The sequence below is a fragment of the Elaeis guineensis genome, chromosome 3, assembly GCF_000442705.2.
Source record: "Elaeis guineensis isolate ETL-2024a chromosome 3, EG11, whole genome shotgun sequence".
Taxonomy (NCBI): domain Eukaryota; kingdom Viridiplantae; phylum Streptophyta; class Magnoliopsida; order Arecales; family Arecaceae; genus Elaeis; species Elaeis guineensis.
This window is the reverse complement of record NC_025995.2, coordinates 123,889,091-123,916,928: the sequence shown is the minus strand read 5'-3', so window position 1 is coordinate 123,916,928 and position 27,838 is coordinate 123,889,091. Positions and strand designations below refer to the sequence as shown.

The 27,838-nt window shown below is 41.6% G+C and overlaps 1 protein-coding gene across 1 annotated transcript in view; it reads right to left on the bottom strand.

The window, feature by feature from the left end:
* The window catches only part of LOC105040359 (glutamine--tRNA ligase), a 57,628-nt gene that overhangs the window by 25,569 nt on the left and 4,221 nt on the right, over positions 1-27,838 (bottom strand). Inside the window, 11 exon segments of the mRNA XM_010916839.4 lie at positions 14,296-14,432; positions 14,518-14,649; positions 22,173-22,204; positions 22,207-22,270; positions 22,354-22,551; positions 22,675-22,761; positions 22,836-22,926; positions 26,905-26,960; positions 27,045-27,197; positions 27,507-27,599; positions 27,681-27,782. Coding sequence (XP_010915141.2) covers positions 14,296-14,432; positions 14,518-14,649; positions 22,173-22,204; positions 22,207-22,270; positions 22,354-22,551; positions 22,675-22,761; positions 22,836-22,926; positions 26,905-26,960; positions 27,045-27,197; positions 27,507-27,599; positions 27,681-27,782 — 1,145 coding nt within the window.

Here is a 27,838-nt window from a genome sequence, read left to right as displayed (position 1 = left end):
GCACAAATCACTGAGTGGAAGATGGAAGACTTCGTTCAGAAGTCCATCATCTTTAGGTTCGGATTGCCGAACACCATTATCACCGACAACGGACGACAATTCGACAATCAGGACTTCAGAGACTTCTGTGCGAGATTCCATATCACGCACCAACTAACCTCAGTCGGGCACCCACAGTCCAACGGAGAAGTCGAGGTGACCAACCGAACCATTCTGCATGGACTTAAAACCCGACTGAATGAAGCCAAAGGCCTCTGGGTCGAGGAGTTGAACTCCGTCCTATAGGCATATCGAACGACACCCTGTGTCCCAATCGGAGAATCACCCTTCAGCTTGGCCTATGGGACGGAGGCGATGATACCGCTCAAGATTGGGCTACCATCAACTAGAGTCGAGCAGTATCAGGAGCCAGACAACTCCGAGTGTCGGAGGGCCGACCTAGACCTCCTGCCTGAACTCCGATGCGATGCTCGACTCCGCATGGCTTCTTACCGACAGAGAGTAGCCCGTACTACAACGTCAAGGTCAAGCCGAGGCACTTCAGGCTGGGACCTAGTCCTAAGAAAAGCAGAAGTCTCAAAGCCTCTAGACCAGAAAAATTGGCTCCGAACTGAGAAGGACCCTACAAGGTAGTGGACACCTACGGCCGAGAGCTTACCGATTGGAGACTCTAGAGGGGAACGCCATTCCCCGGACCTGGAATGCCGATAATCTAAAGTTGTACTACCAGTGAGTCTGTATCCCCTCAACCGAAATACGAATTCAGTTTCAAAACTTCAAAGTCGAGATCTTGACTCTTCGACTGTGAGTCGGCGCTCGTCGGGAATACAAGCTCCGGCGCCCCGACTTGGGCCCAACGTTCCATTGAGAATCGACGGCCCGATCGCCGACAACACATCGATACTTACGATGACCGATGTATCCATAACGATGGGAGCTACACTCCTTCTACAGACAGACTCTCGGACAAAACAATCGGCTAGCTTGCCGACTTGGCCCAGCCAAAAAGGGCTAAGCGCCAACGCACCAAGGTCACATTCGCAGCCTACCGACCAGGTCACGATCGATCGAAGGATATTCGGCTTACCACCGTTTATCACGCGCTGCGACGTGTGTGTCCGACCACAGTCTGGATAACGGAAACTCGACTTGCCATCATTTTCCGACTGAATGCGCCGGACGCTATTCGACCGAACGCATCGGACGCTATTCGACTGGTCACATCGGACGACTTTCGACCCAACGGACATGTGTCTGGAGGTTGGTCGACCTTGACTCAACGAACGTGCCCGACTCATGTCGGGGCGACGCATACTTGACTTTGACCTCCGACTCACGACCGGGTGACGGACGTTCGGCTCAGGCCTCTGACGGTCGCACACTACGACCACCGGGACGGACGATCTGTGATCGGAATTCACCTTGCCTTTTCCATGGTGCACGTTACCGACTATCTCGGCTAATGACTTGGGATGTTACCGAGTGACCTAATAAGGTATGTCGGGTCTATCTACGACTCTACGACTTTACGACCCTAAGTCAGAGTGCATCTTAACATGCAAAGGGAAGAAAGCTGAAAATGCTTAATTTCATTAAGTCTACAAAATTGGGCCGAAGCCCGATTACAAGTACATGAAGCGAAACGAAAGCAACAAGACCCGATTATTCTTCGGAGTCGACCTCTTCGATCGGGAGGAGCTCGGGGGCAGCCGGTGTATCCACTCCGATCGGTGCTGGGTCGGAGGTCAGGGCCGTCTCCTCTTTGGCGATCTGCTCTGGGACGGTTTCCTCCACCGCAGTAGCATCTCCCGATGATGGGTCGGCCATCTCTTCGTGGCTTGGTCCTCGGGTCCTGGGGGACGATGCCACTGAGGTCGAGCTTCAGGTACAAAGCCTGGACTGCATCTCGAGCGTCTTCGTACCCCACCCGATACGACGCAAAGCCGCTTTCCAGGAGTTCCTCCCGATATTTGTCGAGCCGTGGAAGTCCTCCACCGCCAGACCCAATGACTCCTTCGCCGACCTCACCTCCGCCTCCGCCCGATCAAGTGACTCTTTCGCCGACTCTGCCTCCGTCTTCGCTATATCAGCGTCGGCCTGGGCAATTGACAAGTCCTCCTCGGCTTGGCGAGATTCTCCAAGCTAACCCGAGCTGTTCGCGCTCGGCCTCGAGTTCAGGACGACGCCATCCCGTTTGCACCGCAGTCGGTGAGCGGTTCGGCCCTTGCGCTTGGCTTCCCCACGGGCCGACTTGAGTTCGGCCCCGAGGCAGCCAAGGCATCTGTGAGACGAGAGATCTCATCCTCAAGTCTCGCCTCCCGATCGGTAGACAGCTTCAACTGCTCGACCAGTACCACCTTATTGGCTTCGCGGCCACCGCCTTGTCCTTCCAGGCCGCTCGGACATCCCCGAACCTCCGGTATCCGACCTCTAATTCGGACATAATGTAAATCAACTGCAAACAGAAGCCGACCGTCAGAAAGATAAAATAATAAAGACAACAGTGGAGGAAGGAGGCGAGGCAAAACTTACCCCGATCATGGTCGGATAAAAGGAAGACAGTATCTCGATCACCTGCGAGCCTTCAGAACCTCCACGTCGGTCGGAAGGAGGGTCCCCTGGCATAATCTCCTGGCCAAGTTATGGTCGGCCAGGACTGACGCTCCCTCGGGGACCCGAGTGCCAGACGACGTGGAGCGACCCCCCGACCTCGAGTCGTCTGTGGGGGCCATTGGGGCCTTCCCTCGACCGACCGTCCAGGCCCGTAGATCGGGGAAGGAGGGGAAGCTCGAACTTGATTGAGCTCCCCCCGAGGTAGCAACAGGAGCCGACGAAGGATGTTCGGGCTCCCAAACCACATCCTGCGCCTCCTCCATCGGTGAAACCACCGACGCCCCTTCGGCCATTCCCTCCACTGGCTGCTCCTCCGGTGGTGCCGCCAGTGCCGAAAGTGCAATGACCGGCTCCGACTGATCAGCTGCCGACGCGATGGCGGTCGGCGCTATTGTAGAGGGCCTCTTCGACGATCGTGAGGGCCCGACCCCAACGCCGACCTCTTCCTCGCCGCATATTATCCGATCTCGACGTCGGTTGGCCTCATCCTCGGTGGCGTACCTGCAATATTCAATGAGAGAATCAGTACATGTTCGGAGACAAACGCGAAGCGAAAAGACAATCGATGGATTGGGCAGTACCTAGACGGGGGACCAGGCTCAGGCCAGCTCATAGAGGGCTTGTTCGGTAACAAACTTCCTCTACTTCGGTACCGACATGTCTTTGAGTCGGTAGAAATCCTCCCGGTCGTCTGCCTCCACTCGGCTGTTCTCGTTCGCCTCAATCTGAGGCTCGCCCCAGCAGGAAGGAAAACCCCAAGGAGAAGAAGAGGAAACAAAAAAGAACTGATTCTTCCATCCATTAATGGACGATGGAAGAGCAGTGATGAAAGAAAGCCCTTCTGGGGATTGAAGAGCTACCACCCTCGGACTTTAGGTGGGGTCGGAGGACGAAGAACGCCGAAAGAGAGAGATTCGAGGGTTGGTCGGCAAAAGCTGACACAATAGAGCAAAGCTGATTATTAACCGAACTGAGTTCAGCGCCAATTACGCCGAACAAAGTCCGTAATAATCTAGAAGATTCCGAACAAACTCTGGAATCGAAAAACGAAGACCAGCCCGGAGGTCCTCGACATATAAAGCCACCTGACTCGCGGGCAGGTTGTTGACCCGTCCCCCGGCCCCAGGGGCGAAGAGTCAGAACTGCTCCGGGATACAATACTGATCCCGAAGCCGATCGACATTCGGCCCCGAAAGTGAAGAGACCTCCACTTCCGGGGTCGACCGAAGATCATCAGTTAGATTCCCCGGCTGAGCTCCCCGAGGAGAAGTCTTGGCCATGATGCCAAGAACCAGGATGAAGGAAAAGACAGAGAAGAAGAAGGGGAGAGGATTTCAAAAGAAGCAAGAAGAAGGCGAAAGGAAACAAAAGTCTCGGATGGACCTTCCAAGGAATGAAAACAGGAGTAGCTACCTGGGACGGGAGGGACCGCTCGGGCAGAGTCTCTGCAGCAAAACCGTGAAAAGTGAAGTTCTGGACACGAGTGACCCCATATTTATAGGACCCCTCGACGGTCGGGATGGGAGTGCGCCGACGAGGACCTCTCGGATGATCGACATGTGGCAACATCCGGGCCCTCCTCCGGCCCGACGGTTCGACGCACCATCCCGGATCGGGCCACGTCGCCTTCATTTGTTCGAACGGCTCTGGCCCAACGACCTCCCGACACGTGGCGAAAAAGCCGCGCCTTAGTATTAATTTGCTGACGGCGATCTGCATTCCCGAGGGGATGCCTGACGACGGTCCGTGCTTCCAAGGGAGCGCCAGACGGCGGTTTGTGTCCGACCCAAATCGTCTGACACCGGGTCGTCCGACCCGGATCGCCTGACACCGGATCGTCTGACATTGAATCATCGAACGTCAAGTCATCTGACACCGACTTGTCCGAATCGTCCGACCCAGATCGTCTGACACCAGATCGTTCGATCCGGATCGTCTGACACCAGATCGTCCGACTCGGATCGCCTGACACCGGATCATCTGACATCGAATCATCGAACGTCAAGTCGTCTGACACCGACTTGTCCGGATCGTCCGTTGGTGAGATCAGCAGAATCAAGGTGTGACGCAGTGAAGATCCACTCCTTTCGCCCGACGCCCCACCTGCCAACGCTGGTGAAGCGCTGGCTGACACGACATCCGACTCAGGAGTGGGGGGCAACTGTTGGGATATACCGACCGACCCTGATGCCGACTCACCGACAGGTCACGATGCCGACCCATCCTCTCACGCTGACTCACTGTCGGGCCCGCCTGACCAGCGCCCAACTCTGCCGATCGACGACTGCCGACACCGACCGACCGAGTATACATCGGACGGGCAGACCCTCTCTGCTCTCGACTGGTTGAACTGCAGAGCCCGGTATCTGACTCTCGCAAGGCGTCCGACTAGCCAAACTGGGGAGCCTAATATCCGACTCTCGCAGCACCTCCGACTATCCGTCAGAGGGTACCTGGGCTGTCACCCGGCATCCTTCGACCAGGCCCCGATATACAGTCGATCTACTCCTTCAAACGCCGTACGACCACCAGAGGCTGTCTGTCCTGACAGCGGCGTGCGGCTTAGCCGCCCTGGGGCGTTGTCCCACCTAAGACATGGGTCAACCCTAGCGATTTGACAGCCCCACAGCGATTTGACAGCCCCACGGCGATTTGACAGTCCTCGACGATTTGACAATTCTCCTATTGCCGGCGCCATTAATGACGGCGCCATGCTGCGCCCCACTATAAAACGGGGAAGGCAACAGTGCTGAAGAGATCCCTTCGAAACCCCTAGCTCTCTCTCTCTCACTGAGCTCCTTGATTCTTTTCTACTGTTGCCTAGTCTCCTCTCTGACTTGACCATCGGAGGGTCTCCGTCGGAGACACCTCCGGTCAGTGCGGACTTCTTTTGCAGGCGCTCGTTCCCGGCGACCAAGCGACGAGGGGATTGGCTGCAACAGTTCTAATTTGTGACACCATCAGTAATTGTTATGTAATGAAGTCTCTCTCTCAACTGTACCAGAAAAAAAGAAAAAAAAAATTCTTTCTCTTAACTCTTGATTAGAGCTTAATCATGTTACTCTAGGACAATTTCATACTATGTTTGTTACCGTCTTAGTGTCTTCACCATTGCTAATTGTATCTTTATATGCAGTTGGAACTAGATTTGTTCTATTGTTTGTATTAACAAGGTCCACAATCTCAGTGCGTTACCATACTAAGACAAGCATGCCTTTTGCTTTCCCCTCGTAACTCCTGTTTCTCCGAGGAAAAAGAATTTCATATTCTTCCTTTCGGAAAGGAAGGATTAGCAAAATTCTATTGATTGCTGCTTTCTCCAGACCTTCGAGAAAAATAGAGAAGTTACAATAGAGAAGCAATGATCGTCTTTTCTTCTCCGGTGCCGCATAGCGGACAGCATGGCGGTGTTTTCATCTTCCTTTTTTTCAGGTTTTCAGCTGTCAATGTGCTATTGTTGAAAGCTAACCAGGTGAAAATCTTCACCATTTCGCGCAGTGGAACTTTCCATCCGTTGTTGGCCCAGCAAGACCCGACTCCACCATTGCTTAGGCAAAAATAGTAGTCTTTTACTGAAAATATCTTGTTCTGACTCCATTTCCGTTCCACTTTATTCTTCTCTATTGTGAGAATTACATCTTTGAACTGTGAGAGCATGGATTCGAGAGATTCCTCGCAGTTCAAAAGGTCCATTTATAAGGATGAATGTGCGGGAGGCTGTTGAAGTAGCATTAAATGCCCCAGTTATTTGCGTGAAATTTGAAATTAGAGCCTGAAGGCGAAGGTAAATTTGATGTGCCAAACAATTGCTAGCATAGACATGAACACTAATTTTTATTAGGAGCCTGCTTCCTGCTACACTGTTAAGACCCTCTTCTCCTCATGGTACTTCATGCGGCTACATAATCCCATAAGAATGAGGTGTTCATTCTGTTTATCCGGCTGTAATCTCAAGTTTGCTATGCACCAGGGCTGTGTCTCCATCAGATTCGTACTGAAATCCTATGGCCTGATGTAGAGAGGCATAAAGTTCTGCATTGAATTGCTAATATAATGCTTTGATTTAGTCGATGATTGTTGGACCAGGACACATAAGACCATGAAGACCTGCTTTCATGCCTTGTGTGAATGTCGAAGATGAATTCATAGATTGTGGCTTCTCGCAGCTAGCATCGGCCATCGGGCACCTGGATGCATGCACAAAAGAGGCTTTTCAGAGTATTTGAACCCAAATGCTTTATATTTTTTTGAAAAAAAAAAATAGGAGTCCAAATAAAGATCTACACCTTGATTTTGATCTCAATGTTTAAATTTTTTAAAATCCAGAAATAGTTTATTTTTAGTTTTGACTTGTGCAACGTTTAGTCTAAAATTTAATGTATGGCATGAAGTCTTTCCTTTCAATTTGCATCTGAGTTTATCAATTTATTAACTTGCCACTTGGCAGGCAACAGCCACCCAATGCAATGGCTATAAACCTGGCTTCCAAGTCTAAAAAGCGTACGAGTTGCAACGCCATACGGATTTTTGTTTTTTTCTGGCTAAAAACGTATGTAAGATTTTCATGTTCTGCGCCTTCGCAAGCAACAGCCTCAGATGCAATAAAGGTAAACCAGACAAAGTGATCACAACCTCCTAAATAATTAAAGGTTACAGGCATGAATCATAGATAATGCATCGGTAATTTCTGAGTAGACCCAAATAGATAGACCTATATTAGATATATGGAATAAATCCAACTTCCAATTCCCTAGCAACCCATTCACAGTAATCAGTACAACAGGGGAACCGGCCAGCAGCCAATTTGTGGCGGAGCATGGCAACAGGGGCCTTGCACTGCTGAGTTCACGCACCGCATAATGCTGTTGCCAACATTTCCGGATATATTTACTCAAAAGCAGTGTAGATCATCCGGCTCGTCCCACACACACACAGGGTGGGGAGGTCCTGTCTCCCACGGGCCACCAATGGGGATCGTTAATGATTTCACCAAAATGAGTACAAGTGGCAAAAATACAAATATTGACATCATGTTGAAAAGGTTAAACAGGGAAAAAAAAAAAAGGACAAAATTCCTACACCTTCATCTATATTTTTGACGAATATTATGATGCTTTCAGCAGAGCCTTTTTCATTTCATGTTACAAATGTAGTTAAAAAAGAACGGCTCCAGTGGCACATGGACCTATTTGTTTCCACCTTTGGATAGGAATCGCGAAGGGTAACAGTTCTGTTCAAAACCAGCTTTCCTGGGGTTGTATCCGGATCCACAGCAAAGTAGCCTGAAACAGAAGAAAGAATTGCAGAGTCCCAAAGAACGCAAATAATTACGGAATCCTCAGTTCAATATAGACAATTGCAAAGAACGAAAATATGGATCATACAAAGATCCGCAAGTTTTGCATTCAGACAGTTCAATTCAGGTATAAAGCAAACTGGAAACAGAAAACCAGATGTTACCAAGCCTTTCAAATTGAAACTTGTCACCCAGTACAGCACTGGCAAGTGAAGGTACTGCATATGCTTCCGGTATCACCTCCTTAGAACAGGGATTCAAATCAGATAGCCAGTCTTCCAGTTCAGCAGGATTCTGATGTGCAACAGTTTTTAAGAACAACTTATCGCACAATCATTTGGCAAAGACCAAAAGAAAACAGGCAACTAAAAATAGCAATACCCACCTCAGAAAGAAATAAATTATCAAATAATCTTACTTCAACCTTGAGCGGATCAAACCCAGGAGATGGTTGAGCAACCCAATGAATAACACCCTGCATTAGTTATCAAGAAAATTAACTGATTATCTATTATCTCTGGAATTGCTATCTGTTATGTGCTTTTCTGATAACCATCAAAAAGCAAATTAGAAACCTTCGGTTTTGTTTTCTTTGAAGGATCATACTCAGCTCGGATCTCGACTATAGTATCTGAATCATTCCCATATACAACTTCGGTGCATTTTATAGGGAAGGCATACCTGGATTTTGGGAAAAAAAAATGAGGAACATTTTGTATACATGCAGCTATCTTAAACACACAAGATAGATTTTATAGTTCTATTTATACTTGCCTGAGGAGGACAGATTTACCAGGGGCAAGCCCATAATAATCCTTTGAATCTTTGAGACGAAAATCGGAATGTTCAATGTATACAACATTCGTGAAAGGAACCTATAGCAAGACCTTTAAGATATTGATTAATATCACGTAGCAAACCCTGTCAGTTTATGCAACAAAAATGAATGATGAAAATATTTATCTTATCATGCTACAAGAAGTTTTCTGTAGTCCACCAAAAAAAAAAAAAGTGAACTTCTATGCACTAGGACCTAAGCCAAAATCTTTCCCAGAAAAGGGAAAATATTCTCTGGATGTTTTGTTATCTGGAAAAAAATTTCTTGGCTTAAACCAAATAAGGAAAATAGACAATGAAAATTGCAACTTCCCTGTGCATATGGAAAACTAATTTCCCTACTCATAATTCCCTGCAGAGCAAACAACTGGAAAGCTGGTTTTCCAGAAAAAAGTAATTTCTTAAATCCACTGCAGAGAACCAAACAAGCATAACAAGACTAGATTCATTTGAAATATAAAACCTATGCCAGAAACAGCAGAAAGAATTCCACAATGAAATGAGCTGGCATAGTTGTCAGTTTTAAAGGCCAACCCTCACAGAACATAAAAAAATTCACAGTCCAGGATGGCTTCATGCAAATGAAACGGAAAAAAGAAAATTACAAGGATCATGCAGCTTCAGGAGTGAAAAGCCAGAGGAACAGATACCTACCTGACTACAATCTAGAAATTACAGAAGAACCTGGACAAAATTATTCATGAGAGGTCATTTCAAAAATTATTATTATATGCAACATATTCGAGTTTAATCCGTGTCCAGCTATAATATAAGAATACGTGAGCACGTGGCTTATAGTTCAAACCCTGATTACAGGATGAACCATAACGTTGCTACAAATCTGGGAGTGCTTATGTTTTCAGAAAATCCAAGCAGTTTCCAGTCACTTGTTTGCACCACAATCACCAATAAATAAGGAAGACTTGCTAAACAGGCCCACACAAATTTTGTTAGCTACTAGATGCAAATTGACTCAGCTAGCATTCGTCAAATTTGCACAGGAAGCAATTTTGGACAGCTATCACTTATAATATACTGCCTCTACACATTTCAATGATGCTGAATAATACTATATATTCTAGAACTGATAAATTGAAGAAAATAAGTAACAACCACAAGTAACAACTACATGAATATAACTACAGTCAGCCTCAGCCTTGGACTTTCAGCATCTTAACAAATTTGGTACGAGAGAAACGAAAATGATCAGCAACCATGATAAAAAGTGGCAACTAAACAGAACTCGTACACCAGCTCTCACAGTTAAAAGTTCTAAAACAGAGCACTTGTAACTACAGATTCAAAATATTTCAGTTATCAGATTCAAAATATTTCAGTTATCTCAGTACAAAGAATTGTTGCAACTGGTAAAGGATTTAAATTGCAACGCCTGGTGAACTAGATACATATTCACATAGTAACAACAACTACAGATGATATTCTTGGTTATTGTAGGTGCCAACCAGATATCAGGATTAATGGTGATTCTTGATGTCTATATAAGGTCTAATGCACCTTTCTCTTGGTCTACAATAAAAAATAGCAAAAACTTATTTTTTAATAAAAAAACTATGGTCTGGCAGTATGAATCGTTCCTTCAGTTCAAAGACTTCAGTAGCGATCAGTTACAAATGGCAGCTACAGAGTATGCCCTAAATAATTTTGCAGACACAGCAAAATGTCATCTAGATGCCAGTCAATAAGGATTAATAACAATAATATATACCAAGACCTATGAGCTGATCTAATCAAGCTGCATGTGAACGTATAGCTGACATTAGATCTAAAGAATACCAGTTTGAGTACTTGAATTGAACCTTAAAGTGTATGTTGACGACCAAATGTGGGATTTAGATATTGCTGCATTAAAATTTTTCATCCCCAGAGGTGATTTAATTTTTTGTAGTGATGCTGTGCATCACCACACAGTGTTACTAAATACTAATATCATCTGTAAATAAGCACTTTCCCATAATACCTCCAATGCAACCTGGAGAAGCATGCAAATTTGTCATTTGAACGTACCTAACACATGAGAAAGTGTGGAATATTATATTTAGAACTCAAAGTTATAAATGCATTGACAAATACACATGACTATTTATATTCCGCGAAATTAGATAATGTACAATATTGACACAAGTATATGACTATGAAATAACTAACAAGTTGATAGACGAACAATAGCTTAGGCAAATACTCTCCAAACATTCCTTCTGCTTGAGAGTGCTCTTGTATAGCTCTTAGATGGGAAACAAAATAACAATAAGAATTTAGGTTCATTGGTAAGTACCTTGTAGAAAGAAGAAACATCATCCGAAGGAGCATCAGGCCACATCTTTGCATCAAGATCTATTATAACTCCACTGTCAAGATTTGTGATGACAACCTAGTAAGAGCAAATTTAGTAAAAATTGAAGGAAAACTATAGGCATTAAATGACAAAAACAAAAAAGAGTATCATTTGAAAGTTAATCGATACCTTAAGAGGATGCAACACAACCATAGTTCGAGGTGCGGTTTTGTTGAGCTCTTCTCTTATGTGATACTCAAGACGATCAACACGTATCATACTATTATCACTGTACACTAAGGTTTAGTGGGTAACTGTTCTAAACAAAAAAGCATGTTAACATAAACACCAATTTAGAGTTCATGTTTCATTTAAAATGTTGTAGTGATATTAATGGAACAATAGGATCTCTTAATTTATTTCATACCCAGACCACTATATTTTCATGACAAAAAAAAAAAAAAAGAAAAAAAATGGAAAATATTTCAGCAGTTGATTAGTATCAAAACCATTATACTTATGCCAATTATGCTTGACCATAATTAGACAACTGAATGGAATCTAGTTGTGAGATAGTATGCATGGTGAAGACTGAAGACTTTTTTATACAGGAAATTCTATAAAGAAAAATGAATAATGCCCAAAAGACAGTTTATGGTCAGAACTGGGAAGGCAGCAGCACAATATCTTTTAAAGCCAAGCACCACAAACTCCAACAGTAGCAGGAAACGAACCCAGCCTCCAGAGTATGATGTTTAGGTTTTGCTTATATTGGGAGAATCAACAATTAAGTTTGCTCAAATCAATCTCTCATGAAACTTCCACAAGCATCAGTACTTATCAGCACTAAAGATAAGCAAAGAAAGTTCACATAGTTAATCCTATTTCACGTAGTAGTTCAAGCAGGGTTGATATGGAGCTTCTCATCTGCATCAGACATACATGAAGAATGACTTCCTTGAAACTGATTTCTGATGATAACCATATGCAGCTACCTCTAGACCTTTCACATTCTCCCACAACTTAATCAAATCATTTAAAATAAGCTTGGCAGTACAAATAGCCAGATCTATTTTCAGTTTAAGAGGTATACACAGTAAAGGGGAGGTTACTACACGCATCAGCAGTTTTACCAAAACCACAACCTTTTTCAGGTATATTGCAGTTTCAGATATTTTCAACCAAAACTGGTCGGTTTTGATCAGTTTCAATTCATTAAAAACTTAAAACTAAAGCACACTTTTATAAGTATAAATTTCATCCCAAAAAACTCAGCCCAAGCTGAATCCATAGGAGGCTCTTATTACAATGACTTATGAAGAGATTGACATGAATAGCTAAATACAAGACTATTACAGGTATCGGCAAGCCAAGCCCAGCCAAAACCAAGGATGGCTAATTTTGTAATCATGCCAGGCCCACTCCAGATCATCTAAATTGAGCCAAACTCAAGTTGTTCATTACCAACTAGTTTAAGAGATATAGTGAGAGTTTAAGATCTTCAAGTCTTGCAAATACATACTTTGACATAATCATTACAGTTATATCTCAATCTTATAATTGAAACACATACTTGTCATGTTAATTGTGTTAATTTTAATAGTATACAAGATAAACTTATACATATAAACGATAAGTAAAGAATACAGTATATAAAGATTATTTATTTATTTATATTTCCGCCTTAACTGAGTTGAGCTCAAGCAAGCCCAAGTTTAGGTCTAGCTCAGCTCATTTACTATTCAAGCGAACCAAATAGAGGCCAAATTTTGCAACACAAGCTGGCTCATGAACAGCTAATTTTTAACAACCTTAGACGCTATCAATCAAAAGAATAAAAGGTTGTTTCTTACATAAAACCTATAAATTTTTTATATAACTACATGCATTACTTAAATAGGTAGCTAACCTCAAAATATGAGAAAGAAGTGACCAAATACAAAATGTGAGCAAGTTTACTAAAAACAAAGAAAAAAGACTTTGATTCACCAGGCACTGAAAGCTTCACAACTGATAAATATAATGAACTTTTTGAACAATGCCAGTTCAATTAGTAAATAATATAATACATCAGGATACTTAATCATCTTGACTTATATTGCAAAATTAACAACAGCCTAAAATTTTTGAAACTACATAATTTGATATATGTTACTAAGCAACCTGGTCTATTCTGGGAGAAGATGGAAAAATTCTCTCCTTCAGAGGAAAAGGAGACAATATCCATGTATTAAGGCTTGGCAAACCATTGCTCCATCATCTTCTTCCTAAATCTTGTCACATCTCATGTTTCAACTGGGTGTTTTGAAATGTAGTCTATTGGTGGTTAATTTCTGAAAAAATAGAGGTTATATACATGAAAGGCAAAACATGGCCAACAGGTGGGACACACTTATTTGGTGATCTATACATGACTAAATCATAGAGCAAAGTAGCAAAGAACCTACAACTTTCCTAAGCTTCTTCTGTTCAATCTATTTACTATCTTATTCTATTCTTTTCCCAATTTTTTAACCAAAACTTCAAACTGAAGGAAAACTACAAAAACTGTCAATATTGCCAAATTCAAAATTCCAGACACCCAGCTATAACCAAAACCAGAAACCAAGTTCACAAAACTTACTACCTTCAAAATGATCTTTCTAATGATAACCCTATGTGGCTTCCTTTGAACCTTCCACATCCTTCCAATAAAAAGTTTCTGTTGCGTTTGTCTTGCCATAGTGGCTCAGACGATCTCCTTCCTCTTAATTCAAGCAGCCTCATCATGGTGTCCATAAATCAAGTGTTATAATATAAGTTTCATATGAAAAGCCTTACCATGCATCAGGAGTGTTTATAATACCCTTAATAATATAATGGAAATATAAACATGTTGTGTACGACAGGAAGAAATGCAGGAGCATAATGAGCAGAATGCTCTGATGTCTAAAATAGTAAATGTCAGACAGAATAGCTACTACATCATGAAGGTCAGGAAATATAGTTTTCAAACATTCATATATCAAGTGGCAGACATGCACTATGATAAATTATAGCATCTAACAAAGCAAAAATGTATAATGCACAGAACAGAACTAAGGAATGGACTACTATTATTTTTCTAGGACAAAGAAGGTGACACAAAAAAAAAAAAAAAATCAAAAAGCAGTGCCAGAATGCTGCTTGAACTTTCACTTAAAGATTCACTGACAATGTCACAATCAGAAAACATATCATAAGAAAGGATAAAAAGAATATACAAACAGTTCTCAACCTTCTTGTAATTCCAATTCCTCGAATAAAAGCATTAATTGAAGTTGCAGACACTCCTCGCCGTCTCAACCCAGCTAGTGTCATTAGACGGGGATCATCCCATCCATCCACCCACTTTCCAGTAACTAAATGGTTCAACTACAGTAAGGGGAACACAAGAAAATTAAACATATATCATATATTAGGAATATCTTTATTAAACAGGACATTTAGGGTAACACACCTTGCGCTTAGACATCACTGTGTTTGATATATTTAACCGTGAGTATTCCCAAACATATGGTTGATAAAGGCCCAAAGCTACCAATAACCAGTAGTATGAAGGACGACGAATCTCAAATTCAAGTGTGCATAGCTTCACAGTACAACAACAAAAATGTTAGCACAACACATGTCAAGCACATGGATGAACAAGTTTTTATGCCGATACAACTCACCTACAGAACAATTCTCAGTCAAATTTACAGCAAAAAAACAATATTACTACCATTTCAGGGATAATCCAATATCATACATTAGAAAGTCAAGCTTGCTAAAAGGAAATTAATATATAGCAAAATGAAATCAAATTTATCACAACTAGCCAAAAAAGTAAGTGCATATGAAAGTAAGAAGAAAGTATGCATGTCATGCATGACACATGGCAACTACTTAAGAAGATCAAAATGATCAAATATATATCAAAATTTACATATACTACCTTACATAACTTTATGTACCCATACAACTCATCTGAAAGACAATCTACGGTCAAATTTATGAAACAATAATATGTCAAGCTTGCTAAAAGCTCAGGCATATGAAAGTAAGGAATATGGTGCATCCAAAGATATGAAAAAATTTTGCAGGTCATGCATGACACATAGCAACAATTAAGATGATCAAAATGACCAAATATCTATCAAAATTTACAATATACAAATTGAAGCTGGAGACTACATAATGGTACTAAAAAGAGAGAGCAATAGCAAGACACCATATGTGATGTGCCCAGGCCTGAATAACTATCTTGTGTAGGTAAGAACAAAGGTTGGAATACAAGAAAAGAAAAAAAAAGAAAGAAAGAAACCTTTGAAATCTGATTGATAAGAAAATCGCCACAATCAAATCACAAAGGAGTAGAACACCACACTCAAGAAAAGAAGAATGTGAGTGATAGGTTCTAGGATTTATAACTCGCCACTAACACATAGAGGTTAGATAAGAGAATTCAGCAACACTCATTTTCATTCATTGAAATCTGAATTGAATACATAGGTCGCCTCTCTTTATATAGATAAGAGAGGAAACATAAGACAAATTCAGTAAATGGAAAGAAATAACAGAATTTGACTATCATGAAAATGATGGTGGCTGTATCTTGCCACTATGAAAATGATGGTGGCTGCATCTTGTTACAAAGAAAATGATAGTGGCCGTATCTTGCTACTATGAAAATGATGGTGGTTGGAGATCATGGTGAATTAGGAAGAACAAAACAACTTTGGTTGCATCTTGCTACTATGAAAATGATGGTGGCTGGAGATCATGGTGAATTAGGAAGAACAAAATAACCTTGGCTGCATCTTGCTACTATGAAAATGATAGTGGATGGAGATCATGGTGAATTAGGAAGAACAAAACAAGCTTCTAAACTCGATCCTTTCCCAAGCAATAATTTCTTTCAAATTTCTACCAAATCTGATTCGCACCACATCATGCTTCTACGCACGTGAGCAAAGTCATCAATTTGGCTCTTGGATCCGTATATGGCATGTGATCATCTTTTTCTTCATGATAGTGCACATCATTTCCCCCTTGTTGAGTAGGATTTGCCCTCAAATCCAAGTCCTCCCCATCATCCAAACTATCCTCCAAGTACGGAGAAAGATCTCGAACATTGAATGTAGCGGACACATTGTAGTCACCAGGCAATTCAATCTTATAAGCATTGTCATTCACTTTCTCAACAACTCGGAATGGACCATCAACACGCGGCATGAGCTTAGATTTTCTTTGGCTTGAAAATCGTTCCTTGCGAAGATGTATCCAAACAAGATCACCTGGAGCAAAGCGAACTTATTTTCTTCCTCTGTTGACTGCCTTCTCATAAACCGCATTCTTCCTCTCAATCTGCTCCTTGATGCTCTTATGCATGGACTTAACCAACTCAGCTTTCTTCTTCCCATCCATCCAAACCCTTTCACTGATTGGAAGTGGTGCCAAATCAAGTGGGGTGATAAGATTAAACCCATAAATCACTTCAAAAAGAGAATGCTTAGTAGTGCTATGAATACTACGATTGTAAGCAAACTCAACATAAGCCAAACACTCATCCCAATTCTTCATATTCTTGTTAATAACAGTGCGAAGCAAAGAAGAGAGGGTATGATTTACCACTTCGATCTGACCATCGGTTTGCGGGTGACAAGTCATGCTAAAGAGCAATCTAGTACCAAGCTTCTTCCATAAGGTCTTCCAAAAGTAACTCAAGAACTTGACATCTCGATCAGACACAATGCTCTTTGGTACATCATGCAGACGTACTATCTCTTTGAAAAATAATTCTGCAACATGTGAAGCATCATTGGTTTTGTAGCATGGCACGAAATGAGATATTTTTGAGAATCAATCCACAACCACCAGAACCGAATCTTTTCCCCTTTGTGTTCTTGACAGCCCAAGCACAAAATCCATACTCAAATCTACCTATGGTTGATCTGGTACAGGTAGCGGCATATACAACCCTTGTGAAGTCTCTTTACTCTTCGCCTTCTTACAGATGACGTACCTCTCAATGACGTGATGCACATCACGAATCATAACTGGCCAATAAAAGTGCTCTTTCACCATCTCCAATATTTCTCTCCAAAAGACCCGCCAATCCACCACCATAAGCTTCTCTCACCAAAAGCTCTCGAATGAAACTGTTAAGAATGCACAACCGACCTTACTTAAACAAGTATACGTCATGCCTGTAATAGCCGTTTACAGCTCCTTTCTCGCACTCTTCATAAATATTTGCAAAATTTGGATCATCCTTGTATCGATCTATAATCAACTCAAATCCCATTAGTTTAGCATTAAGCAATGAAATCAAAGCATACCTCCTAGAAAATGCATCAGCCACAATATTGACATTCCCTTTTTTGTATTTGATCATATAAGGAAAGGTTTCCAAGAATTCCATCCACTTGGCATGTCTACGATTCAGCTTGCTTTGTCCTTTCAAGTGCTTCAAAGATTCATGATCAGTATGGATGACGAACTCCTTTGGCAATAAATAATGTTGCCAAGTCTCCAAAGCCCGAATCAAAGCGTAGAACTTCTTGTCATAGACAGAGTAGCTCAAGCTTGCACCATTCAGCTTCTCACTAAAATATGCTATGGGACGCCCTTCTTGCATCAGAACAACTCCAATGCCCACACCGGAGGCATCACATTCTACCTCAAAAATCTTGGAAAAATCAGGTAGAGATAGAATGGGTGCTGAACTCAACTTCTCCTTGATCAACTCGAAGCTCCTTTGGCTGCTTCAGTCCATTTGAATTCTCCTTTCTTGATGCATTCAGTGATAGGAGCAAGAATAGTGTTGAAGTTCCTCACAAACCTCCGATAAAAGGATGCTAGGCCATGAAAACTCCTCACTTCAGATACATTGGTAGGAACAGGCCACTCCTTGATCGCTTTCACCTTTTCCTCATCAACTTTCACTCCATGTGACACAACATAGCCAAGAAAGACTGCGATCCTGACAAAAATGATACTTTTTGAGGTTGTCATATAGCTTCTCTTGTCGCAGAACCTCAAAAACACCCCTGAGGTACTCCATATGCTCTTCCTGATTCCTGCTAAAAACCAGAATATCATCAAAATACACAACCACAAAATCACCAATAAACTTACGCAGCACATGATTCATCAATCTCATGAATGTGCTAGGCACGTTGGACAAGCCAAATGGTATGACCGTCCACTCGTACGATCCGAACTTGATCTTGAATGCGGTCTTCCATTCATCACCTTCCTTCATGCGAATTTGATGGTATCCGCTCCTAAGATCTATTTTTGGAAGACCTTAGCTCCATGCAACTCATCAAGCATATCGTCCAGTCACGAGATTGGATATCGATATTTTATTATGATCTTGTTTATCGCCCTACTATCCACGCACATCCGCATAGATCCATCCTTCTTTGGTACCAACAGAGCTGGTACTGAACATGGGCTCATAGACTCTCTCACATAACCCTTCTCCAAAAGATCCGCAACTTGCTGCTGCAACTCCTTGGCCTCCTCGAGATTGCATCTATAGGCTGGTCTATTTGGTAGAGCAAACCCTGGAATGAGATCAATCTGATGCTCGATCCCTCTGATTGGTGGCAATCCTTTTGGTAACTCTTCCGGGAACACATTTGTAAATTCCTCCAAGATCTCCTTCATTTGCGGTGAAAGGAGACTTCTTCACCTGGAACCTGCTTGGCTACAAGAACAAAAACAATTTCATGGTTAGTCAAAACTCGCTTCACTTCCCCCTTGTTGGCAAACAAGTTCTCTTTCTTGCCCTTTTCGATCACAAGCTGATCCTTCTGGACCTGTTGCGGGCTAAGTGGTGCCAACACTATGTTCTTCCCGTTCTTGGCAAATGAATAGGTGTTTTTGAAGCCGTCATAAATAGCCCTCCGATCGTACTGCCAAAGTCTTCCCAAAAAAAGATGACTGGCTTTCATAGGAACCACATCACAAACAACCTCATCTTTGTAGGACTTGCCAATAGAGAAAGGTACTACAACCTGCTTTGTAACCTTCACATCACCATCGTCAATAAGCCATTGCAATCTATAGGGACGGAGATGCTTAATAGTCACCAAATTAAGTTTTTCCATCAAAATAGTGAAGCCACATTGGTACAACTACCCCCATCAATGATAACACCACATACCTTATCATAAATGGTGCACCTGGTATGGAAGATATTTTCGCGCTGCTCATCATCCACTTTGACTTGTAGGTTCAGGTTGCAGCGAATAACCAACAGCTCTCCTTCATCTGCAAACTCCACATAATCTTCTTCTACCTCTTTCAAAATAGCCTCATCTTCACTTTCAATTTCTTCTTGTGACTCCCGAATGAACATCACCCTCTTGTTTGGACATTCAAGGCTATATGACCGTAACCAAGATACTTGATATCTCGGCTTCTCCTAGGAGGTGAATTTTCCACCTCTTTTTTTTTACAGCATCTGTGACTTGCTTGCTAGAATCACCTTTTTTTACTTGTTTTGGAGCCGCTTTAGGGACGGACCATGGTGATAAGGAAGACGAGTTGGTAGTCTTACTCGGCTTACTTGCACCACACTTGCGCTCTCTCCACCTTAACAGCAAGTTTGATCACATCGTCAAGGAACACATAAGATTGCAACTCCACCGTATCAACAATCTCCTTGTTCAAGCCTCCTAAGAATCTTGCAATGGTCTGTTCTTGAGGTTCTCGCAAATCGCACCTCATCATCAGCATCTCAAATTCTGACATAATCCTCAACACACATCTCCCCTTGTCTCAAGCTTTGTAACTTGATGTACAGCTCCTGCTTATAATATTGAGGGACAAGTCGCTTTTCCATGATCCGCTTCATAAGCCTCCAGCTCCGGATCTCCTCTTCTCCATCCCTCCTACGCTGAGCTTTCACATTCTCCCACCAAAGATTAGCGTAATCAGTGAATTCAAGGACAGCAAGTTTATATTTTTTTACTTCAGAATAGTCTTGACATTCAAAGACCTTCTTCACACATTGCACCCATTCCAGATATTCTTCGGGTGAGCTGGTTCCTTTAAAGGATGGGATCCTCATCTTAATATTGTCTTCCGAACTCCTTTGCTGCCGTCTTTGCCATGGGTGTTCCTCCACACCATCATCATTTTCGGATTCGTCATACTCCTCTTCATCATCGCGATCAACTCGTCGTGGTGCTGGATGGCCATGCCGCTGTGGTGGTGGGGGAAGTATTGCCAACTGCTCAAACGCTTGTGTTAGGCGATTAAGTTGCTCCATCATCTCTTCTTGACGCCGCTGGAACCCCATAATTTGAGCTTGTTCCAGACTCATGCCTCTAGGAATAACAGGGGCCTCGTCTCCACCAGACATGATTTGGATGTCAAACACTCTCTCAGGCTCTGATACCAAACTGATGTGCCCAGACCTGAATAACTATCTTGTGTAGGTAAAAACAAAAGTTGGAGCACAAGAAAAGAAAAAAAAAAAGAAACCTTTGAAATCTGATTGATAAGAAAATCTCCACAATCAGATCACAAAGGGGTAGAACACCACACTCAAAAAAAGAAGAATATGAGTGATAAGTTCTAGGGTTTATAACTCGCCACTAACACACAGAGGTTAGATAAGAGAATTCAGCAACACTCATTTTCATTCATTGAAATCTGAATTGAATATATAGGTCACCTCCCTTTATATAGATAAGAGGGAACATAAGATAAATTCAGTAAATGGAAGGAAATAATAGAATTTGACTATCATGAAAATGATGGTGGCTATATCTTGCCACTATGAAAATGATGGTGGCTGCATCTTGCTACAAAGGAAATGATAGTGACCGTATCTTGCTACTATGAAAATGATGGTGGCTGGAGATCATGATGAATTAGGAAGAACAAAACAACTTTGGCTGCATCTTACTACTATGGAAATGATGGTGGCTGAAAATCATGGTGAATTAGGAAGAACAAAACAACCTTGGCTGCATCTTGCTACTATGGAAATAATGGTGGCTGGAGATCATGGTGAATTAGGAAGAACAAAACAAGCTTCTAAACTCGGTCCTTTCTCAAGCAATAATTTCTTTCAAATTCATGCCAAATCTGATTTGCAACACATCATGCTTCTACGCACGTGAGCAAAGTCATCAATTTGGCTCTTAGATCCGTATATGATATGTGATCATCTCTTTCTTTATGATGGTGCACATCAATATGAGAAATACATCATATATAAAAAATATCCAAAGCAAATTTGATGCAGCATTAAGCTGTAAACCAACCACGGCTCGTGGTTATGAGATTCCCGGTCATAATAAATTCCAGAGCATAACATTTCTAATTGATCAATCGGATGAATAGGGCAATAAAAGGAAACTTGCAGTCCACGTTCCAAGAACAGTAACTTCTCTAGAATCGGAATTTCATTTCATGGGTGAATTATAGAATTAACAACCTAGGAAGCAACCACTGAAGACAAGCTTAACCAGCCACACAAACACATAAGCATAAAACTTGATTCTGTGCAAAAAAATGTTCATGAATGAAATAGTCAGTAAAATAAATGGCTAATGAGATATGAACCATGATTTTCCTATTTAGAAGATCAGTTCATATGAAGATAAAATGATAAGCACTACTTCATATAATATTGATTTAGAGATTATGGAGATGGATTTACTATATGAGACATCATGTGAATAGCTTGTACATCTGGAGCAATTGCACAGACCATTAACTGCATACTGCAAGTTATAGTGCAATTGCAATGATGAGAGAAACAACTGCAACAAATACCAATGGCTCTGTGGTAGTACACAAATGTAATATTGCACCAAAAGAAATAAAGAAGTGCAATATTGCATTCAAAGAAGTAAATAAGGTGTCTTGTTTAACTCTACCCTGGAGAGGGTCCAATGTGAAGGTAGAAGGTAGATGACAACTATGCTTAAGAATTTACCAGATATGTCCATGATCGAGATGATCGAGTTATATGAAGGTTTATTATGCACAAATTAAAATCCATAAATTGTATGGTGTAAACACATTGCAAAAAAATGTTTAAACCGGGATTGTGCAGATATCAGCAAAAAAAAAGAAGAAGAAGAAGAAGAAGAAGAAACTTACTGAATGTGTGATGTTTTCAAGAGAATCCACAAGCAGTGAGCATAATCATAACTTGGATATATACACCACTTGTCACCCGCACGTGGATGGGGAGTGAACTGTAAATAGCATGTCAAGGAACCAATCAAGGCAAGCTAAAATGGCCTGAATATATGAAAATGTTTAACAGGTGCAAACTTACCTTAATACGATAAGCAATCAAATCATACATATTTTTATTCTCACTCTGCATATCTTGCTTCATCCTAAGTGTTGCCTTGCCCTCTTCAATCAACCCCTGCTTCATATCATCAAACAACTTCAATGATTCTGTGATTGGCCTATCCCTCCATGGACTGTTCATTTTTTTCTCACGATACTCCTTGATTTCTTCAGGGCTCTGATTAAGAACAAAAAAAAAGGATAAATCAGAAGAAAAGTTAATACTGTTCTGAAAATCAGAAAACATTCCATTTAACTGCCTATTTCTTTGCAGCACTAATTATTAAGGAGCCATGTATACCTGGTGATCAACATAAGCTAAACCTCTGTGAATCAGCTCGACAGCAAGATCATATAAGTCTTGAAAGTAGTCACTGGTATATGTAACCTGAAAAAGTGGGGGAAAAATGTTATTCAATGTCAAATAAGCATTAAAATAGTTTGATCAGAAACAGTGTAGACCTTGAATGGCTGCCAACCCATCCACTTCACAATTTCCTGGATATGATCAATGTATTCAATTTTCTCGGCTTCAGGGTTGGTATCATCAAATCTAGCATTACAAAAGACAAGCACAGTGTGTCAACTCAAACAATCTTCATCTTGAACATGAGATATTAAAATAGTAGCAGTAGATTGCCAGATCCCCAATAAAGGGTGGAAAAACAGGGCAAACAAACCTGGATGTTTCAAACTAATGTCGAAGCATACCATCCAAGGATTCCGGAACTAGTACCGAGCCTCATACCGATTCCGACATAGTACGGTACGGTACCGCAAACCGTACCATACCGTATGTTGGTACGCCATGGTATACCGGTTCGGTATAGGTACGCCAACCTTTTTTTTTTATTTTTTCTGTTGAATTTGATTTAAAAAAAATTATTACTTTTTAAATTACTTTATATCCAAATTAATGTTTATTTAAGTCATATAACAATTCTACCATCCAAAAAAATAAAATAAAATAAGTCTAAAAGACAAACAATGCAATAAATATATCTAAAGTATAAATACAAAGAATAATATGCTAACCTCAGGATCTCTGCTGATCTAATATCTCATCGAATGTTTGTGTTGCTCGTAGATATTCGAATCATCCACATACTCCAGAGGAACATCAGTCTATCCTTCTAACCAAATAGCACTATAATCCTGAATATTCATCCCATAAAATATCTTCTTTATATTGTAACACATCAGATCTCTCACTCATCTGACTCTGAGAGGTATCCTCGGAATGATGGTATGACATGGAGGGGCCCATCCAAATATGCCAGTAGCAAAATTCGATCCATAAGATGCTCCAAGATGCATAGGATAGTAGCCACTGGAAACTGATGTCTCGAATACACCATATTCATATGGATCATAAGCTGTCTGCGGGTAATAGGATCCATAGTACGGGATGATCCAGATACATCTATGGATTCTACACGTGTAAGGTCATCTGCAACTATATCATGCACTGGACAACCTCTAAGAAGCCGTCGCCTATATGAGATCGTCTCCTCACAGAGTCTATCAGATCGTCCTGAGAACTCATCGGGATCGGTAGCCTGTATGACTGAAATGGCAGACCGATAGTAAGTATTGCCTGCTGCATTTGCTAAAATATAGCTAAAATGAAACCATGATCTTAATAGCCCTCCACATATCCTTCTTCAGTATAGTGTCAACCCCAAGGTATCCTGAGCCAATACCACCAGCCATATCGACCGACCGATGGTACGATTCAATACGATTTCGTATCGTACCGAATCGAGACGAATCGACGAAGGCAAGCAGACCCGAACCGGAAGAAAAAAAAGAGAGAAAGAAAGAAATAGAAAGAGAGGAAGAAAGAAAAAGAGGTAGAAGGAGCCGGTTGGGCCGCCGAACGGCCTCCGACTGGCCGCCGTGGCCGTCGGAGGATGCAGTCCACGCACGTGGCGCCGCGGGCGTGAAACAGGGGCGACGCCCCTATTTCGCGAGTTTTTTTAAAAAAATCTTGTTTTGAGTGAAGCCGACAAATAGTTTGCCGGCTACATTATTTTTGATTTTTTTTAAAAAAAATCCCTGAAGTCGGCAACTGAGTTGCCGACTTCATCAGTTTAAAACCAAAAAAAAAGACGAAAACAGACGACGGCCGGCTCTGCCCACTCGACCGCCCTCAGGCCATCGGCATCGGCTCCTCGACCACCGAGGGCCTCGCGACGGAGGCACCATCCATCCGGTAGGTCCTCTCTCCCCCGAGCACTCTCTCTCTCTTTCTTGCTCTTTTGAAAGTCCTATCAGGCGATACGGAGCTCGAAAGCCTTTCGGTAGCTGCAGCCGACCACCGCCGGCCTCCAGCGACTCCCACCTCCCTCCCTCTTCTCCTCTCTCTTTCTCACTCTCTCTTTTTTCCTATCGTACCATCGGTATATCGAATTTACCAACCGAATCGTGTCGGTTCCCCATCAGACCGGTACGATACAAGTTGTACCGACCGGTTCGGCACGTTATAAAAAATCTTGGTCAATCCTCTGCTGTTTTGAATCCTTGCTAGAAAAAACATATAGATCCAAATCATGAATGATGTCTCCTACTGAAATATCTCTGTCGAACCTCCTGCTGCCAAAAGCCCTCATCATCGATGAAATACCCCTCCTGCCTCTAATGACCGACTCCCTGATAGAGGTGGTCCTTCTGAACTCAGACTCTCCTCTAGCGGTCGCAGAGTCGGAACCCGATTCATAGAATGACAGTCCAAATCGCTCTTTATATCTGGCCATCTCCTCCAGCCTGTGCTGATCATCCAAACTTGTCTGAATAACAGCCTCAATCTCTGCTTCGTCATATGGAGCAGAGACCTCCTCGGATTCTCTGAAATGATAAGAAGATGGCTCTCCAGCTTGACGGTCCACCTCTGCCCTCTTCTCCTTTGCCCTCTCCTTCGCTGCTTTCTGATCAACGAAGTACTTCTTCATAAGCTATCGAACCTCCTATGGGTATTTCCGACATATGACCACATCCTGATAACCACCAGTTAAATGCATCTTCAATCTAGTCACCCCTCCTCCCTCGAACTCGGTGCCGCACCATTTGCATCTCACCATGCTCCCAATCAATGTCACGCTCTAGATCCTTCTTCTTACTCATTTCTACAAGTTTAACAAAATACGACAGTTTAATAATTTTTTGATTTTATATTTTTTCATTTAATTTTTTTAATAATTTTTTAAAATATATATATTTAAAAAATAATTAACAAAAATTAATGATTTTAGTGTCATCATGTAGATCGTCTAATGATCTACAATATATAATGAAATCATACCAAAATCATAAATTTTGATATAACTTTTTCTTATTTTTCTATTTTTTATGATTATTGATCAAAAAAAGATGAAAAATAAAATATTTAGTGATAGAACGAAGGAGTACCTTACTTCCGATCAAAAATTGTCGCCCTGTCAAAGAAGTTGTAGAATTTTTCTTGAATTTTTCCTCTCTTTTTTTAGGCTTTGTTTGCACCAGTCATCGAAATCTAAGAAGCTGAGAGTTTGCTCTCGGGCTTCTCGGCTCTCCAGCCAAGGCTACCAAATTATTGGTAGCCCAACCCACAAAGGCAGACAAAAACCATCCCCTCGAGTCCCCCCACCCCCCACTCCCCTGCCCCCCCCCAACATGCTGATGTTGGTACGACTCAGTTCACATGTGAACTAAGCCGAATCGAGCAAAACCACTCGATTTTGAGCAGTTCAGCAACAAACCATACCGAACCGCTCGGTTCAATGTGGTTTGCTTGCTTTACCGAAAAGGGGGGTGAACCAAACAGGTTCCTCACCGATTCGGTTCGATACGCCCCGTACCGGCCAGTATGGAAAACCTAATACTATCAATAAAATCTAAATCTTCCCATATGGCACAGACTTGACCTGGTTGATAAATTGAAATGCTTTTTCACCAACGAATTCCAATGCTTGAGGAAGTTTGCATGCAACATGGTGCGAAAGTATTATGAAAATAAACCAAAAAATGCAGTCATTTGATAAATTGTGAGTTAGTAAATTAGCTAGAATAAAAATTCATAATAGACATTGAAATGCATTTCCGCAATATATCTCAGAGCTCATTTAGTGCCTGGCCCTGTCCACCAGCAATGTGTTTCAAATTGTGGTTGTGTTCATGTTGAATGATGCAACAGACGGTAACTATGGCTAATACAGCCCATCCAAGTGAAGAAGCAAAGCAATTACAATAGATGGCCTGATATAAATGCTCATAACGTATATAGATGATGGACAAAGAAATCAAATTAACATACTAGCATCAATGTCGAAGACTAGTATTTCTGATTGGCTACAGCCTAATCAATAAAATGTTGCTCATATTTATCTATATAGAGCAGTCATTTCTTTAGCAAAAAATCTAAATACATAGAAATTAAGATAACTAAAGAATGAAGTATATATAGATACACATGCTATAAGAAGCAATCAAGTGGAACTTGAAAAGATCATTGACAAGAAAATACTATCCAGTGAGACAATTATTTTATGCTTACCTGAGATAACATGATCCATTTCTCTCTTTTGCCAGACCAAAATCAATAAACATTGCCTGTACCATGCCATCAGATAAGGACATGACTATGTTCCATACAATTTGGACACCAATGTTCTTATAATAGCAAAATACAATTACCTTGGCATGACCAATATGGAGGTATCCATTAGGTTCAGGAGGGAATCGGGTGAGAACTTTTCCTCCGGTTGCTTTAAGATGCCTCTCTAGCAACTCCTTTGTGTTGTGAGCTCTCCATATAGCCCCATTGCTAAAGAATATCTCTGTATGAACCTGAGACATCAACAAGAGCTATCTAATTATAGGGATGAGTTTAAAAAAGCAAGTGAAAGAAATTAAAAAAGAAAGCTTACTTCCACACAACATGATGCTGAACAAGTCAAAATGAAACAGAGATGTAACCAACTTGGACAAAGAAAATTAAATGTGACCATTACCACCCCAAAACATATTTTGCCAGAGAAAATTTATGAGAAGTTCATGCAGCAGAAGCACATGAAGACAGATTATGAACTAAACCAGGACTTCATGTAACAAAGGACACATAATATGCATAAGAAGTCTAAGTGATGTTAGAGATACCCTGGAGTTTTCCTCTGGTTGTGGAAATATATTGAAAGGGTTCGCTTCTTCTTCAGAGGGTGGGATAGATGTTACTACTGCATTGGGTTGATCCTAACAATATAAAAATATTCAATCAAATAATTATCAGAACCCAGAAAATGATTTTATTAAAATCCTATTAACATAACGTACCTCAATTTTCACAGGTTTTTCCTTCTTCTTTTTCAAAGGCTTTTTATCATCAGCTGCTGTCCTCTCACCAAGTATCCCACGAAGCTTTTCATCAATCATTTCCTGTCATCAAATTCAGAAATGAATAAAAAAGCCCAGAGAAGCAGTTATATTTGACA